The 16,243-nt window shown below is 41.4% G+C and overlaps 1 protein-coding gene across 3 annotated transcripts in view; it reads right to left on the bottom strand.

Annotated features, from left to right (window-relative positions):
* Positions 1-16,243, bottom strand: part of sardh (sarcosine dehydrogenase) — a 63,832-nt gene that overhangs the window by 24,275 nt on the left and 23,314 nt on the right. For all 3 annotated transcript variants that reach the window (XM_059538793.1, XM_059538794.1, XM_059538795.1), the window contains exons 10-11: positions 2,589-2,679; positions 1,103-1,244 (exon numbers count right to left, since the gene is read on the bottom strand). In XM_059538793.1, the coding sequence (XP_059394776.1) occupies positions 1,103-1,244; positions 2,589-2,679 (233 nt within the window). The remainder of the gene's footprint in view (positions 1-1,102; positions 1,245-2,588; positions 2,680-16,243) is intronic.

The following is a 16,243-nucleotide window of genomic DNA, read 5'->3' on the forward strand; positions in this document are numbered from 1 at the left end:
TAACCAAGTTATATCAGTATCACATCCCTTTGCTAGCACTTAGCTGGATTAGCTCAGGAAGATTTCCAAGCTGGAAAAAGATGAAATATTCAGGAGGAATGTCTAATTTATAGTCATCTTAGTGAGGCTCAGTGGTCTAAATGAACGCAGACTGTTATTATTGCTAGCTATCTATATTTCAGCAGGCTATTATTCACAAGGATGAAGTCTTCTTGTGCGGCTTCACGCCTGGAGCCTAGCCAGAACAAAGCGGTATTTTTGGAAACACTTAAACATCGTCTTTTTAGCAGTAGCTTAGCAACAAGTCCTTCGAGCCCCACAGATGCTGGCAGCGAAACACTGGCTAATAGATTCACACATAAGACTTTTGGCTAGCTAAGTGTAAGCTAAGTTGCCAAGTCGTGAGATTTCTCAACTTAAATAATGATTTACACTTAAAGGGATGACGTTTTGATGTAATTAACACAATTTGTTCTCGGGACAGGCTTGTGGATAGATTGTAGTCTCAATACGAGCATTTACAAACTGACCGGAAGACAGAGAGAAAGAGAAAATGAGGAAGATGCATTTGTTTCCCCATTAGTACTCAGCTACATTATTCTCTTGACAAAGCTAATTAAGCTCACTACTAAAGGTGTGTTAACAGCAAAAAATACCATCTACCTGATATGTTCTGGACATATTTCACTACATAATCAATAGAAAATGAAGGACCATTTATGACCATAAAGATTTTTTTTAATATTATTAACATTATTTAATATATATTATACATTATATAACAATTACCGCTGCTATATACTATTTATACATTTGTGGTTGTTAATTTATTTTGTATAGATTTTTTTTAAAGAAATATAAAAAAACATACTTTTTTTGGAAAAACTGCTATCCAAAAAAAGAAAAATATTATATGTAGTGGATTCCCTTCAAGTAGATTAAATTTCCTCCTTTAGATAAAATGAGCTTTTTCCCCAGATGGGCCCATTTTAATGTGCATGCATGTATAGGAAATTATATTAGATTTTTGTGGACCGTAAAATAAAGACGTCTCGAGTCGGTGGTTCAAAGGGGATAAAGAGAAGTAAGAGCAGGGCTGAACCTGGTGGAAGGGGTCTTTCCTGATGTTGCGGCTGGCCAGAGGTTCATCAAACGGGAAAACGACTGAATAGTTTTTGGCATACGACTCGTGACTTCGCTCTCGGATCCATCGGTTGTTGTTGGTCAGGGAATGGTGGAACCGCCTGAGACAGCAAAAGAGAGATCAAATAAGAAACTGAGACACACATACAGATACGTAACATCATGAAGGCACAGGAGTGAATGCTAGCGCAGGCTGGAAAATGAGTTCAGAGTGTCCTGAATGCAGCTGACCATGTCCTGAGCTCAGGGTCATGATGCTCCTTTCACAGATGCGATTATGCGGCCACTGAACACTGCATATTATCAGAACCTGTGTGTGGTGTTTCTAACACTCCTTCAGACTCTATTAGTTATTTATTAGAAAACATGATCATCGTGATGTTTGGTGTGGTTAATGGTTCCTAAATGTCTGAATTCTTTCACCAGTTTGGACAAAACACCATTTTAAAATATGTCAGTATAGTCTTATTAAGGGCTGCATGATTGTTTTGGAAAACATTTTCTAATAATAATAATAAAAAAATCACAATTTAACATCATTAAATAATAATAAATAATAATAAGCTCTATGTTTGCTGTGCTTATGTGTGTGGCTGCACAATTGGGATGATTTAATAATAATTTAATTAATATTTAATTAATAATAATTATGACTTATTCATTGTTTAATAATTCATATTTAAATTATTAATAATAATTTACTACTTACAATTTCATAAAGGAGCATTTTAGAAAAATATAATAATAATAATAATAATTTTGCATTAGGACTATACGATTACATTACATTACAACTAATATTTATGGTTGTCTGAATTTCTTAATTTTTCATCCAGCTGTTATTTTGGCAGTAAACCGAATGGATGGAAAAGTTTCTCTTTTGTTGACAAAAGCTGGGTTAGCACTTGACTCACACTCTGGATAAGATGCAGAGATGAGTTTGTGCGGTGCATCGTTTACTGTGAACTGAGACTAAAACAAAAAGACTAAAAACAATGGATCATGAGCTGCTCACATGTAAATAAACATGAAGCAGTGCTTCACTTTAAAACATGCAGTGCATTTATGTAATTAATGTGCAGCTCTTATGATTTAATAGTCTCATTGAGTCATATTGTGATTTTGGCTTTATTTTGTGCAACCCTAGACTTAACTGTGAACTTATCACTTTCACAATCTTTTAGAAAATGTAAAAATGAATAAGTTACTGGTTTGAATCATCTAACAATTGAATGACTCATTGAATAGTTCAGGGTGCATATCCCTAAAGCAACTATGGTCACAAGTTCCGTCGTTTCCAACAGAGTTCTATGGAACTAATGACCCTAATTAGCTTATAATGCATTTGGGATACGCACCCCAGAATAGTTCTTGACTCAGTGAATCACAAATAATTACTTGTGTCACAACTAACTCAGAGAAATGCTTGTTTGCACAAAACGCACCTGATATCATATCCATACATGTCTTTCTCGGGACGGCCGTGAATGATCCAGTGAGCCAGCTCTTTGCCGCATCCTCCTCCTAACATCATACCTGCCAATCAAATCACAGAGGATACATCAATCATCATCCCACCACATTCATAACTGACATTCAACTTCATCCTACTTCAGACAATCAAACTTGTGTTTAACAACTTACAAAGTACTTTTCTAGAAACAATGTGACACAGCTGCCAATCAATTCATCACGAACGAGACCCAAAAGTTGCACCATCAGAGCGAATCAAACTTTGCAAGCTCTGAGCGGACAGGAGAGGAATAATGAACAGAAGCAGAGTAATACCAAGGAGGAATGAAGGACATTGTGAAGTGAGAGACAAATCAAACGTGGAGTGAAATAAATGGGCGAGTGTGAGTGTCGCGGCGAGAGCCAGTGGAGATGTTAGCATGTCTCTAAAGGACTTTAGGCTCATTAGCTGGCTGATGACTTCATTAACATTAGCCAGCAACCACAGAGTTGCTGAGTAATGGCCGCCTTGAAGTCCATGCCACATCACCGCTTTATCTCTTCAGCGTTTCTAGAGCACTCAAGACAAAGCAGAGTGATACAGCGAATGTATTTTTGAGTTCAACCCCTTAACTGCCCCCCCCCCCTTTTTTTAAATAGGCATTAAAGTGCACTTTCCAAACTTAAAGTGTTGTAATTTATGAACATTTTGGAATATAGACCTAAGGTCTGCTTTAAATTCTCGAGCTCGTTATAGAAAGGTGGATTCTGATTGGCTGTCAATATTTTAGCATTTGTCAGCTGAAAAGAAAAAATAACTGAAAGTGATTTCAACTATATTGTATCTCAGTGCCTTTATCATTATAGCTGTGGTGTGGACTTATTTAATATGAAGAATGATTTTTAGAACTATATCTTATCTTTATAGTTATTGTACTTGGTGTATAGCAAAAAAAGAAAAATACAATTCTTGTATATATTATTTATAATAGTATAACAGACTACTTACATAAAATGCATATGAATATCAGTTTGCAATCTATATCTCCCAATAATATTTCTAAGTAAGATGATATTTAAATGATTATTTCATGATCAAAGATCTGTAGTTCTTATTGTGGGGGCAAAATATAGCATGTAATACAAAAATGATTGAGATGTGAACAAATAAACATTTACATTTATTCATTTAGCAGACGCTTTCATCCAAAGCGACTTTCAGATGAGGACAGTGGAAGCAATCAAAAACAACAAAAAGAGCAATGATATATGTGCTATAACAAGTCTCAGTTAACACAGTACATGTAGCATGGGCTTTTAAATAATATAATAAATACAAAGAAAACAGAATAAAAAAAGAATAGAGCAAGCTGGTGTTAGAGGTCTTTACACACACACACACACACACACACACACACACGCACACACACACAATTGCATAATAAATGGAAAGAAAATACAATACAAAAAGATTAGAAAGGTGGTTAGATTTTTTTTAAGAACAGAATTAGAATAGTGAGTGTTAAAGTTGGAGGGTCAAATAAAGATGGAAGAGATGTGTTTTGAGATGGATAGAGTTGGGGAGGTCATTCCACCAAAAGGGAACATTTAATTTAAAAAGTCTGTAAAAGTGACTTTGTGCTTCTTTGGGATGGCACAATCAAGCGACGTTCACTTGCAGAACGCAAGCTTCTAGAGGGCACATAAGTCTGAAGTAACAAATTTAGGTAAATGGGTGCAGAGACAGTGGTAGTTTTGTAGGCAAACATCAACGCCTTGAATTTTATGCGAGCAGCTATTGGAAGCCAGTGCAAACTGATAAACAGAGGTGTGACGTGGATTCTTTTTGGCTCATTAAAAATTAATCTTGCTGCTGCGTTTTGGATTAATTGTAAAGGTTTGATAGAACTGGCTGGAAGACCTGCCAAGAGCGCATTGCAATAGTCCAGCCTGGACAGAACAAGAGCTTGAACAAGGAGTTGTGCAGCATGTTCCCAAAGAAAGGCCCTGATCTTCTTGATGTTGAATAAAGCAAATCTTCAGGATCGGACAGTTTTAGCAATGTGGTCTGAGAAAGTCAGCTGATCATCAATCATAACTCCAAGGCTTCTAGCTGTTTTTGAAGGAGTTATGGTTGATGTGCCTAACTTGATGGTGAAAATGTGATGAAACGATGGGTTTGCTGGAATCACAAGCATTTCTGTCTTGGCAAGGTTGAGTTGAAGGTGATGGTCCATCATCCAGCAAGAAATGTCTGTTAGACAAGCTGGCATGCGAATAGCTACCGTCGGATCATCAGGGTGGAATGAGAGGTAGAGTTGAGTGTCATCAGCATAGCAGTGATATGAAAAGCCATGTTTCTGAATGACAGAACCTAAAGATGCCATATAGACAGATAAGAGAAGTGGTCCAAGAACTGAGCCCTGAGGCACCCCAGTAGTTAGATGTTGTGACTTGGACACCTCACCTCTCCAAGATACTTTAAAGGACCTATCTGATAGGTAAGACTCAAACCATTGAAGTGTGGGTTCTGAGATGCCTTTTGCCAGTAGGGTTGATCTGGTGGTTAATTGTGTCAAAAGCAGCGGACAGATCAAGCAGAATAAGTACTGAAGATTTGGATTCTGCTCTTGCCAGTCTTAGAGCTTCAACAACTGAGAGCAAGGCCGTCTCAGTTGAATGTCCACTTCTGAAGCCAGATTGGTTGCTGTCAAGGAGGCTATTGTGTGTGAGAAATGTAGAGACTTGGTTGAACACAGCTTGTTCAAGTGTTTTTGCAATGAAAGGATGAAGGGAAACTGGTCTGTAGTTCTCTAAAAGAGATGGGTTGAGGGTGGGTTTTTTAAGTAGTGGAGTTATACGAGCCTGTCTAAATGATGAGCGAAAAACACCAGTGTGGAGGGATGTGTTGATGATGTGAGTGAGTGCAGGTACAACTGCAGGAGAAATGGCTTGAAGGAGATGAGATGGAATAGGATCAAGCGGGCAAGTAGTAGGGTGTTTAAAAAGGATGAGTTTTGAGACTTCTGCCTCAGAGAGTGAAGAAAAGGATGTAAATAAGTGTAAGTTTGCTGGTGATATGAGCTTGACTGATTGTGGTGTGGAAAATTGTGCACTGATGTGTTTAATTTTATTAATGAAAAACGTGGCAAAGTCGTCAGCTATTAGAGATGAAGAAGGAGGGGGAGGAGGAGGATAAAGAAGTGAGGAAAATGTTTTAAAAGCATGCAAGAGTTAGACGAACTGTTAATTTTGTTAGGGTAGTATGTCATTTTAGCAGTGGAGACATTAGCAGAGAAGGAAGATAGGAGTGACTGATACACATTAAGGTCAGTAAAACATTAAACATTCCTCAAAAGCCTGATGATCATATTTGATACTTAAAATTAAACAGGATTTTCTTTAAAAATGATACATGGATAATCAAGTAAACTTAAGCTTTAGTCCAGCAAATATTAATCTTAAGAGATTAGTTTTTCTAAGTTTTATTAATGGACTTTTATGCTTTTAATGGACAGGAAAGTAGAGCACAGACTGCAAAGCACTGGGTGAAAAGAGGGGAGCGGGATCGGTAAAGGACCTCGAGATGGGATTCGAACTTGGGCAGTCACAAACACAGTTATGCTATGTGTTGGTGCAATAACCTCAAAGCTATTGCCGCCAACATCAACATTATTCTTATGTTTACTTTATAAAATCAAGGGTGGGTGTTTTTACAATAAAAATAAAAGGCCTTTTACTTTCTAAAAAGTATAAACTATCAATCAAACAACAGTAAGATTGTGAACAGCAGTTTTTTCAGCTAAGCTTTGATCATGTTTATAATTTAGAGCCTGTATGCGTCATGCACGAGACTCTGCAAAAGATCAAACGCATCTGTTTAGTGTTTACATAGAAAAACTCCAAAAAAAAAAAGGAGCACAGTGTGATGCAAAACCTTTTCTGTCTGAACCTGCACATAGTGCTTTTTATGTCACTAAGAACTTTTTATGTTGAGAACTGCTAGAAAATCATGAAATTTGCCTTTTTGTACCAAAAAAGAAAAGGGTTTGGGTGAAGTCGTGGAGACGGCGGGAACATGGTCTGTACAAGTTACAGAGTGAGCTAGAGGTGAGCAATGGTCATGACTGCTTCCATTATCTCGCTTTCTGATTGAATATGGTTTCATTTCACGTGATAATCTCCAGAGTGTGCGCACATTTGTCCTCGGGGTTCCCCCCACACATCAGGATTTCTGATCGTAAATATTAAACATGTTGAATATTTACGATTTGCGATTAGGGCCGGCTCCGACGTTCTTCCGATCAGGTTCGGACACTCTTACAACACCTCACACCAAGGGAAAATCTGATAAGATAATCTGTAGAACCATCAAGATAATCGGGACATAGCTAGGATTGTCGGAACGGGGGAAATCGGCCCAAAATCAGCCCAATTATCTTTTGGTGTGTATAGAACATTACTCACAATCGTGCCATTTCAAATGTGACTTAATTTCTTTTGTGGAAGATAAAAGAAGATATTTTGAAGAATAAAAGTAGGGTCCATTCTTTTCTTTTCTTTTTTACTTATACTGTACTGACAAAACAGAAGAAAGGCAGTCATACAGGTTTGTACCAACACAAGGGTGAGTAAATTATTTTTATTTCTGGCTGAAATATCCATTTCATGTGACACACCATTAGAAAAATTTACACCTCTGGAAATGGCCAACCGACCAGATTTCAGTCACTGACTTCAGCAAGATCTTGCCATTTTGTGAGCAATATGTATTAGTCTAGAAACATCCATGAAGAGTGCAGCACATGAGCCTCCCTGATGACTGCAGAGCCTCAACCGCAGATAGTTTTTGGTCTGTGTTGAGCTACCGTTGAACTCTTGGGGCAGGAATGAGAGCTCAACATTACATAAGTTAATGCTACCATGTGGATAGACTTTCCTGTCTATGTTTTCCTCTTAGGATATATATACACACACACACACACACACACACACACACACACATACCAGTTCTCTTTCTTCATCAAAGCAGCGACCAAATCACTAGCGGTATTTCTGAAAATGTCAGGGGAGATAAGAGAGAAAACAAGGGGGAATACATTGAAAGAGAGAAGGAGGTTGAGAGAGAATGAAGCTTCAGAGCGCTATATAAGACAACCTGATCACATATGTGTGTGTGTGTGTAGGGGCATGAGAATATATGGCTCTGTTTCAAAAACAAGAACTGCCCGCATAGGTAGCTGCCTTCCAAGAGAGCATCCTAAAGGCCCTGACATACTTCAAGTGAAATGTGTGACAATATCAAATTAAATCTGGCCAAAACAGGTGTTTTGAGGTTTGTTTCCGTGGTCCGAAACATCTTGCCAATACAAACTTTCAAGGAAAACTTCCTGCTGACACCTTTGAAATGCCATTGGTTTATGCAATGGGTGGGTATTGCTCTGTGGCTCCGCCTTCTTAAACTCATAATTCTTTCAGATTAATTTGTTCACTCAGTTTTAACCGTGAAACCTCATGAAGGAACTGATTAAAAAAGCTTTACCAGGGAACTACAATAACCTTTTCCACTGGTGGCACTTGCGCGACTAACTTTTTCAGTTACGGGCGCAAAACATAATTTGGTCACACAAAATTTTTATAGTAAGCTGCTCTGGATAATAATGAAACTGTATTGAATACAGATGTGCTTTTTATTTTACTTGACATCTTTTAAACCACGTGTCTTCTTGTTTTGTTTCTTTACAGTACACACAGTGCATTGCTCCGTCTTGGTACCTTAACCAAGGGCTGCAGCTGTATGTTCGTTCTATTTCTTTATTTGTGCTATTTACACAATGCTTCCTTTTATAAGTTTGTAGGTGCCCTGAAACTAATTTAAAATAACATTGCATAGTCTTCACTGTAAAATAAAATACACAGTCAAACCAAAATTTATTCAGACACCTTCAACATTTGTCACATTATCAGAGTTTATTTGTTATAGTTCAGAAAATGGTAATAAAATATGAAAAGAACTCAGAGTTAAACTGTGTCAGAACAAATTCATCTTGATAATGTCAGATAACTTTGATAGAAAAATATATAATGGAATCAACCAACAACTGTCAGTATGATAATATTTACACAACTATCCATTCTTTGTTGAACAATTACCAAGCAATGCTTAATTTGGTTCAGTCTGTGGTGTGAAAAGGTTGCATTAGCAATTAAAGAAATAAACACTTAAGCAAAACATGGTCAGTGCCTGGTTGCATGAAACTCTTTAAGTGAGAGTTTCCCTGAGGGAGAAAAAATCCCTGAGGTAAGGGATTTCATTAAGAGCGTTGCAAGAAACCTCTTAACTGTCACCCTTACCTAAGTATTTATACTAAGCGTTTCACAGTAGTTCTGACAACATACGGCAAAGATCGCCGTGGTTGCTATAGTTACTACCTCTAACAGTAAACAGAACATAACGAACCACAAAGCCAAACCTTTGCTGAAATCACACTTGTATTAATATATTTTTGCTATGGAGAGTACAAACATAACAGAAAACAAAAAAACGTAAACCAAACTGGACAGAGGAGGAAAAGGCAATTATTGTTTTCGTAAGTGGTTATAATAATAATAATGATACTTTTCAGCTTTTCATCTACCATTCATCGTCTCCAAGGGATTATTACGATCATTAAAAACACGCCTTGGTATTTCCTCCTCTTCAATTAACACTAAATCAGCAATCGTATTTTGAGTTTAAGTTGACTTAAGGGAGCTGTTTTGGTCCCTTAAATTTATTAAGGTGAAATGGCCACTAAGGACTTTGTAGCAACGCTTAAGGGAACACTTAGATAATTAAGGGGAAAAACTTAATAACAGCCTTAAGTTCCTTAAGGAAACCCTTAGGGTTTTTTCTTGCAACCCAAGTTTCACTAAGGGTACCCTTAACCTTATATCTAAGGGATTTCTTAGCTTAAGGAGTTTCATGCAACCGGGCACAGGTCCCTAATTTAATATATATATATATATATATATATATATATATATATATATATTTATAAATTTCATTGGTAGTCTACAGTATGAAGAATTTTTGGGTATAATGTTTCACAGTTCGCTGTATTTTGCTATACTCACTTACATAAATTAACTAGTGTCCTGCACCCACCAGTAAAACAATATAATCAATTATATCTGATTTTTAGTTTGACTGTGGATAAATTCTTGTTAAAACTACAAAGTAATTCAATCAAGAGCAGTGAGTGATTTACTTTAATTTTCATACTTTAAAGACACTGACAGCAGAGCTAGTAAATTAGGCATGGTCATTTAAAGAGACAGTGCATCTAATATAATGATACTCATCCGATTTCTTTCCAACTCTTTACTTTCACTTAAGACATAACCACAGACTTTTCGAACACACTTTCCGAGACGGGTATTTTGAAATATTTTGTATGTATTTGTTGTCGGTACAAAAGCAAGAAGACTTTGAGACGCGTCTCTGCTTGCGCCCTGAACACCAGAGCACCGCGGTGCTGAATAAATGTAACGGTTGGGTGAAGGAGTGGCAGGAAGCAAGTGCGAGATTAATGAGATTTAATGAAGACAATGAAACAATACAATACTGAGACACAAATAACGCTGGGAGGAATGCACAGTCCAAGATGGTGGTGATGAATGATTAATCCGGAAGGCGGAGGTGAGTTGGCAGCAGGAGAGGGTGACACAGGAACTGCGGGGAAGCGAGCTGAAGGTAGGTGGTGTTGCTTGGTGGTGGGTTGCGTAGAGTGGACGGGGTTCCGGGGAGACACGGACATCCAACACAGAAACACACAAGAAAGCAAAGCATAGGTCACAAACATGAAACAATGCTCTCACGAACACAAGACGCTAGACAAGCCAATATATAGGGATGAGTAATGAGTGACAGCTGTTGCTGATGACAATTAATGGAGACGCCCACAAACTAATCAGTGCTGACGCGTAGCACACAGACTTCACCCACAAAGTGCAAAACCCAGAGATCACGGTTTACCAACCGTGACAGTACCCCCCCTCTAAGAACGCCTCCTGAAGTTCCTAGAAGGGCCTACCTGCTGATTGTAATCATCAATAAGGGAGTGATCCAGTATGTCCCTAGCAGTTACCCAATTCCTCTCCTCCGGACCGTAACCTTCCCAGTCCACCATGTACTGGAATCCTCGTCCCCTCCGTCTCGAGTCCAGAATACGATTAACCGAACAGGTCGGTTCCCCATCTACGAGACACGGCGGCGGGGGAACCGGGGTAGGCGGATTAATACGTGAATAAAACACGGGTTTAATTTTGGACACATGGAAGGCGGGATGTATCCTGTGCACTGGAGGTAGTTTGAGGCGGACTGTCACCGGACTAATGATCTTGGTGATAGTAAACGGGCCAATGAATTTGGGAGCTAATTTGTTAGAAACGGCACGGAAAGGAATATTGTTCGTAAAGAAAGCCACACCTTTTGACCCACGACGTAAACGGGAGGCTTTGACCGGTGGAGATCGGCCTTGGCCGCATTTTGCGTGAGCGGAGGGGCTGCGACTTCCGATTCCAGACTAGGAAAAGCTGGTGGCTGGTAACCTAAGCTGCACTGAAACGGAGAGAGGCCCGTGGCTGACTGGTAATGAATTGTGAGCGTACTCCACCATAGAGAGTTGTTGGCTCCAGGAAGAAGGATTCTTGGAGACCAAACATCACAACGTTCTCTCTAAATCTTGGTTGGCTCGCTCAGACTGCCCATTACTCTGGGAATGATAACCTGAAAGACAGACTAACCATCGCTCCTAGCAATTTACAAAATTCCTTCCAAAATTTGGATATGAATTGGGATCCCCTGTCAGAAACCACGTCTACTGGGAGGCCATGTAACCGAAAGACGTGATCTAGGACAGTGACCGCTGTCTCCTTGGCTGTAGGTAATTTGGGCAAGGGAATGAAATGTGCCGCCTTCGAGAACCGGTCCACTACAGTCAAAACGACCATTATGCCATTAGAGGGCGAGAGGGCGGTAACAAAATCTAGTGCGATATGTGACCAGGGTCTCGAAGGGACACACAGCAGATGAAGAAGCCCATCAGGAGGCCGGTTAGACGACTTACCACTGGCGCAAACTGAGCAAGCCAAAACAAAATCGTGGACGTCACGAGCCATAAGTGGCCACCAGAATCGTTTTTTTAACTAACCCCTTGGTTCGGCTTATCCCTGGATGACAAGCAATGTTAAAACAGTGACCCCACTGAATAACTTCGGACCGTAACTCTTCCGGCACAAATAAACAAAACCGAGCGGAGGCGTTACCCCTTCTAAGGCCGTCTTGACCTTCTTGAGTGCTGAGACGACAATTTTCTCAGGTAAAATACACTCGGGAGTCACCGGGCGGGCGGAGGTATCAAAAAAGCGTGACAAAGAATCGGGTTTGACATTCTTGGAACCCGGGCGGTACGACAGAGTAAAATCAAAACAACCGAAAAAAAAGTGCCCATCGAGCCTGCCTGGAATTGAGTCTTTTGGCAGTTCTAATGTACTCTAAATTCTTGTGATCGGTCCAAACAATGAAAGGTACCCCTGACCCTTCGAACCAGTGACGCCACTCCTCTAAAGCTAATTTGATGGCCAACAATTCTCTGTTACTAATGTCATAATTGCGTTCAGCAGGAGATAAACGATGAGAGAAAAACGCGCAGGGATGCATCTTATCGTCCGAGGCAGCACGTTGGGAAAGAACTGCTCCTACCCCCACCTCTGATGCGTCGACCTCCACCACAAACTGCCGTGTGGGATCAGGGGCTACAAGGATGGGAGCCGAAACAAAGCGGCACTTGAGGTTGGTAAATGCAGTCTCGGCTGCCTCCGACCACCTGAACAGAGTACTGGGGGAGGTCAAGGCCATCAGAGGTGAGACTAGTTGGCTGAAATTACGAATGAAACGTCGATAAAAATTGGCGAACCCCAGAAACCGCTGTAGGGCCTTACGGGAATCTGGAGATGGCAAATCTATCACAGCCTTAACTTTGTCAGGATCCATACGTATTCCCTCGGACGAGACGATATACCCTAGGAAGGGGACAGACTGTGCATGGAAAATGCATTTCTACACCTTGACAAAAAGCCCATTCTCGAGTAATCTCTGGAGAACTCGTCTGACGTGTTGAACATGTTCCTGGAGAGATAAAGAAAAAATCTGTATGTCATCCAGGTAAACATATATAAACTGATCTACCATGTCTCTCAACACGTCATTATCGAGTGCTTGGAAAACTCCTGGCGAGTTGGAGAGCCCGAACGGCATCACCAAATATTCAAAGTGCCCTCTAAGGGTGTTAAAGGCGGTTTTCCATTCATCCCCCTTCCTGATGCGGACCAAATAATAAGCGTTACGTAAATCTAATTTTGTGAATATGGATGCTCCCTGTAACCTCTCGAAAGCTGAAGACATCAATGGTAACGGATAGGTTTTACTTTATTGTGATGTTGTTCAGCTCTCGGTAGTCAATACAAGGTCGCAAAGAACCATCCTTTTTACCCACAAAAAAGAATTCCGCCCCCGCTGGAGAAGAGGAAGGGCGGATGAACCTCGATGCCAAGGAATCAGAAATGTATTTCTCCATGGCCTCCCTCTCCGGAGTAGAAAGAGAGTAAAGCTTGCCTTTAGGCGGAGACTTACCAGGCACTAAATCTATAGCACAGTCGTAGGGACGATGCGGAGGATAGAGGCGCAGCACGGGACTTAATGAACACCTCCTTCAGGTCCAAGTACTCTGCGGGCACGTTTGATAACACCATGGTCTCTTTCTGAAAGACAGAAACAGGCACAACAGGACAAGCAGAAACCAGACAAGACTCATGACAACTTTCACTCCACAAGGTGACTGTGTTGGAACCCCAATCCACTCGTGGATTATGTTTGACTAACCAGGGGTGACCTAAATGGGAGCTACAGGGGAGTCCATGAGGTAAAAGGATATGGTTTCACTGTGGTTGCCTGAGGTGAGCAGAGTTATGGGTTCAGTGTAGTGGGTGATGTGTGGCAGTTCCTGGCCATTGAGTGCGGTGACATGGATGGGATGAGACACAGGAAGTACTGGAAGGTTCAGGTGACGTGCAAGGAGAGAGTCAATGAAATTACCTTCGGCATTAGAGTCCAGAAGGGCGTGACAGTCGTGAGTGTGGTCCTCCCAACGCAGTTTCATCGGAAGGAGAGTTGATGATGTGGTTGAAGACTTCCCGGCGGAGATCCCACCCGATAGTAGCCTCAAACTTACTACCGGGCTGGCTCCTTTTACCGGGCAGGAATGGATGGAATGCACCGAGCCACCGCAATATAAGCATAGTCCTTGGGACCTCCGCCGCTCTCTCTCCCTCCGGTAAAGCCGAGCTCTACCCACCTGCATGGGTTCGTGATCGTAGACGGGACCGACCATGTTCTCTCGACTCGAGCGGCCCTCTTTCCGGAGAGACATAATGGCGTGTAGGACTGACTTGTCTACCCAGGCGGTTAATCCGAGCGTCCACCCGGAGTGCCAGGTCGATTAGGCCATTGAGCGTTGGGGGCAGCTTGAGGAGGTAGATTTCCTTCTGAGCCCATGCAGAAATCGATCCCACTGCGCCGCCTCGTTCCACTGGTACGCGGCCGCCAGGGTGCGGATGGAATAGTCCGCCACTGATAGTTTTCCTTGTTTAAGGTCTGAGAGCTGGTGAGCGGCCTCCCTGCCGGCCGCGGCTCGATCGAAGACCCGTTTCATCTCTTCGGAGAGGGAGTGGAACAAGGCGCAACACGCATGTTGATTCTCCCACACCGCCGTCCCCCATAAGGCGGCTCTGCCAGAGAGTAGGGTAAGAGCAAACACAACCTTGGACTTCTCTGTCGCGAAGGTGCGTGGCTGCAATGCAAAATGCATGGAACATTTGTTAAGGAAAGTCTTGCAAAAGTTTGGCTCACCGGAGTAACTCTCTGGCGCCGGAAGTCGCGGCTCTGGCCGGAAGTGGTCCTGGGAGGTCTACCGGGGGACGGGCGGCGCAGGCGGTGTGGTGGGTGCAGTAGGAGAGGTGAGTTGATGAATCCGATGAGCTCGGACACCTGTGTCACCAGCGCTTGGATCGCGCATCCGGTGTTCACGATGCTCTCCTGCTGCTGATCCATGCGGTTGATGCTGTGGTAAATTAATTCAGAGAGTGAAGTGGTGCTCGCTGCTTCCATGTTTGGTGAGAGCGTTCTGTAACGGTTGGGTGAAGGAGTGGCAGGAAACAAGTGCGAGATTAATGAGATTTAATGAAGACAATGAAACAGTACAATACTGAGACACAAATAACGCTGGGAGGAATGCACAGTCCAAGATGGTGGTGATGAATGATGAATCCGGAAGGCGGAGGTGAGTTGGCAGCAGGAGAGGGTGACACAGGAACTGCGGGGAAGCAAGCCGAAGGTAAGTGGTGTTGCTTGGTGGTGGGTTGCGTAGAGTGGACGGGGTTCCAAGGGGGACACGGACATCCAACGCAGAAACACACAAGAAAGCAAAGCATAGGTCACAAACATGAAACAATGCTCTCACGAACACAAGACGCTAGACAAGCCAATATATAGGGATGAGTAATGAGTGACAGCTGTTGCTGATGACAATTAACGGAGACGCCCACAAACTAATCAGTGCTGACGCGTAACACACAGACTTCACCCACAAAGTGCAAAACCCAGAGATCACGGTTTACCAACCATGACAATAAAGCTCTTTCGCATTCTTTTCTGTTTGTTTAAACTGTGTTTAACGAATTGTATTCGTTCATTCAGGTGCAGGAGGACGCGAACGTCCTGAAGGAGAGCTCGGTTCAGTGTTGCTGTCCGTGAGACGCGGCTCTCTCTCGTGCGCACCGAACACAGCGCGTGAGTAACCAGCTACTCGTTGGAGCTTTACCGCATCGCGGGGCTGAAGCCAACTTGATGTGTTGAATGCTGAGAGCGCGTTATAAAACATATTTTTAAAATACACATTTCTGTTTTAATAAATGCTCATAGTAAATCATAGCATATTGCCTAAAACATGAGGTAGGTACAAAAATAATCATTGATACATTTGCGACTTCAAAAAAATAAGGGTCGCAATGTAATTTCAAAAGGGGAAGAATATTTTCAGAATATTTTTTTCAGAATATTTTATTGTATTCTGAATAAAATATTGAAATTTGAAACTTCCACATCATTGCATTCTGTTTTTATTCAAAATTTGTACAGTGTCCCAACTTTTTTGGAATTGGGTTTGTACCTAGACAGCATTTACGGTACATTTTGACATTCAGGAAGTATAATAATTCTGCCATGGCAACTCTCTGAGAGTTTAGCATGGTAATATACATGACAGTGTTAATGTGTTTGGTCTTGGTGGAACAGATCTGCTACACTGCTGGTGCGAAAGCGCAAGTACTGTGACTTGCTACTACCAATACCTCCACCGATATGATGCTGTGGGCAGGTAAAAAAATACTGCTGCTTGACATATAATATGTATGAAAGAACCCCTGTATATAACATATATGAAATTAACCCATAGCATATCTGTAAGGTATTTGGTTTTCTAAACCAAGGTATTTGGTTTTCTAAATCGAAAAGGTTTTCTATGGGTGAAAGATCTGGACTGCAGGCTGG

The sequence above is a fragment of the Carassius carassius genome, chromosome 45 (assembly GCF_963082965.1).
Source record: "Carassius carassius chromosome 45, fCarCar2.1, whole genome shotgun sequence".
Classification (NCBI taxonomy): Eukaryota; Metazoa; Chordata; class Actinopteri; order Cypriniformes; family Cyprinidae; genus Carassius; species Carassius carassius.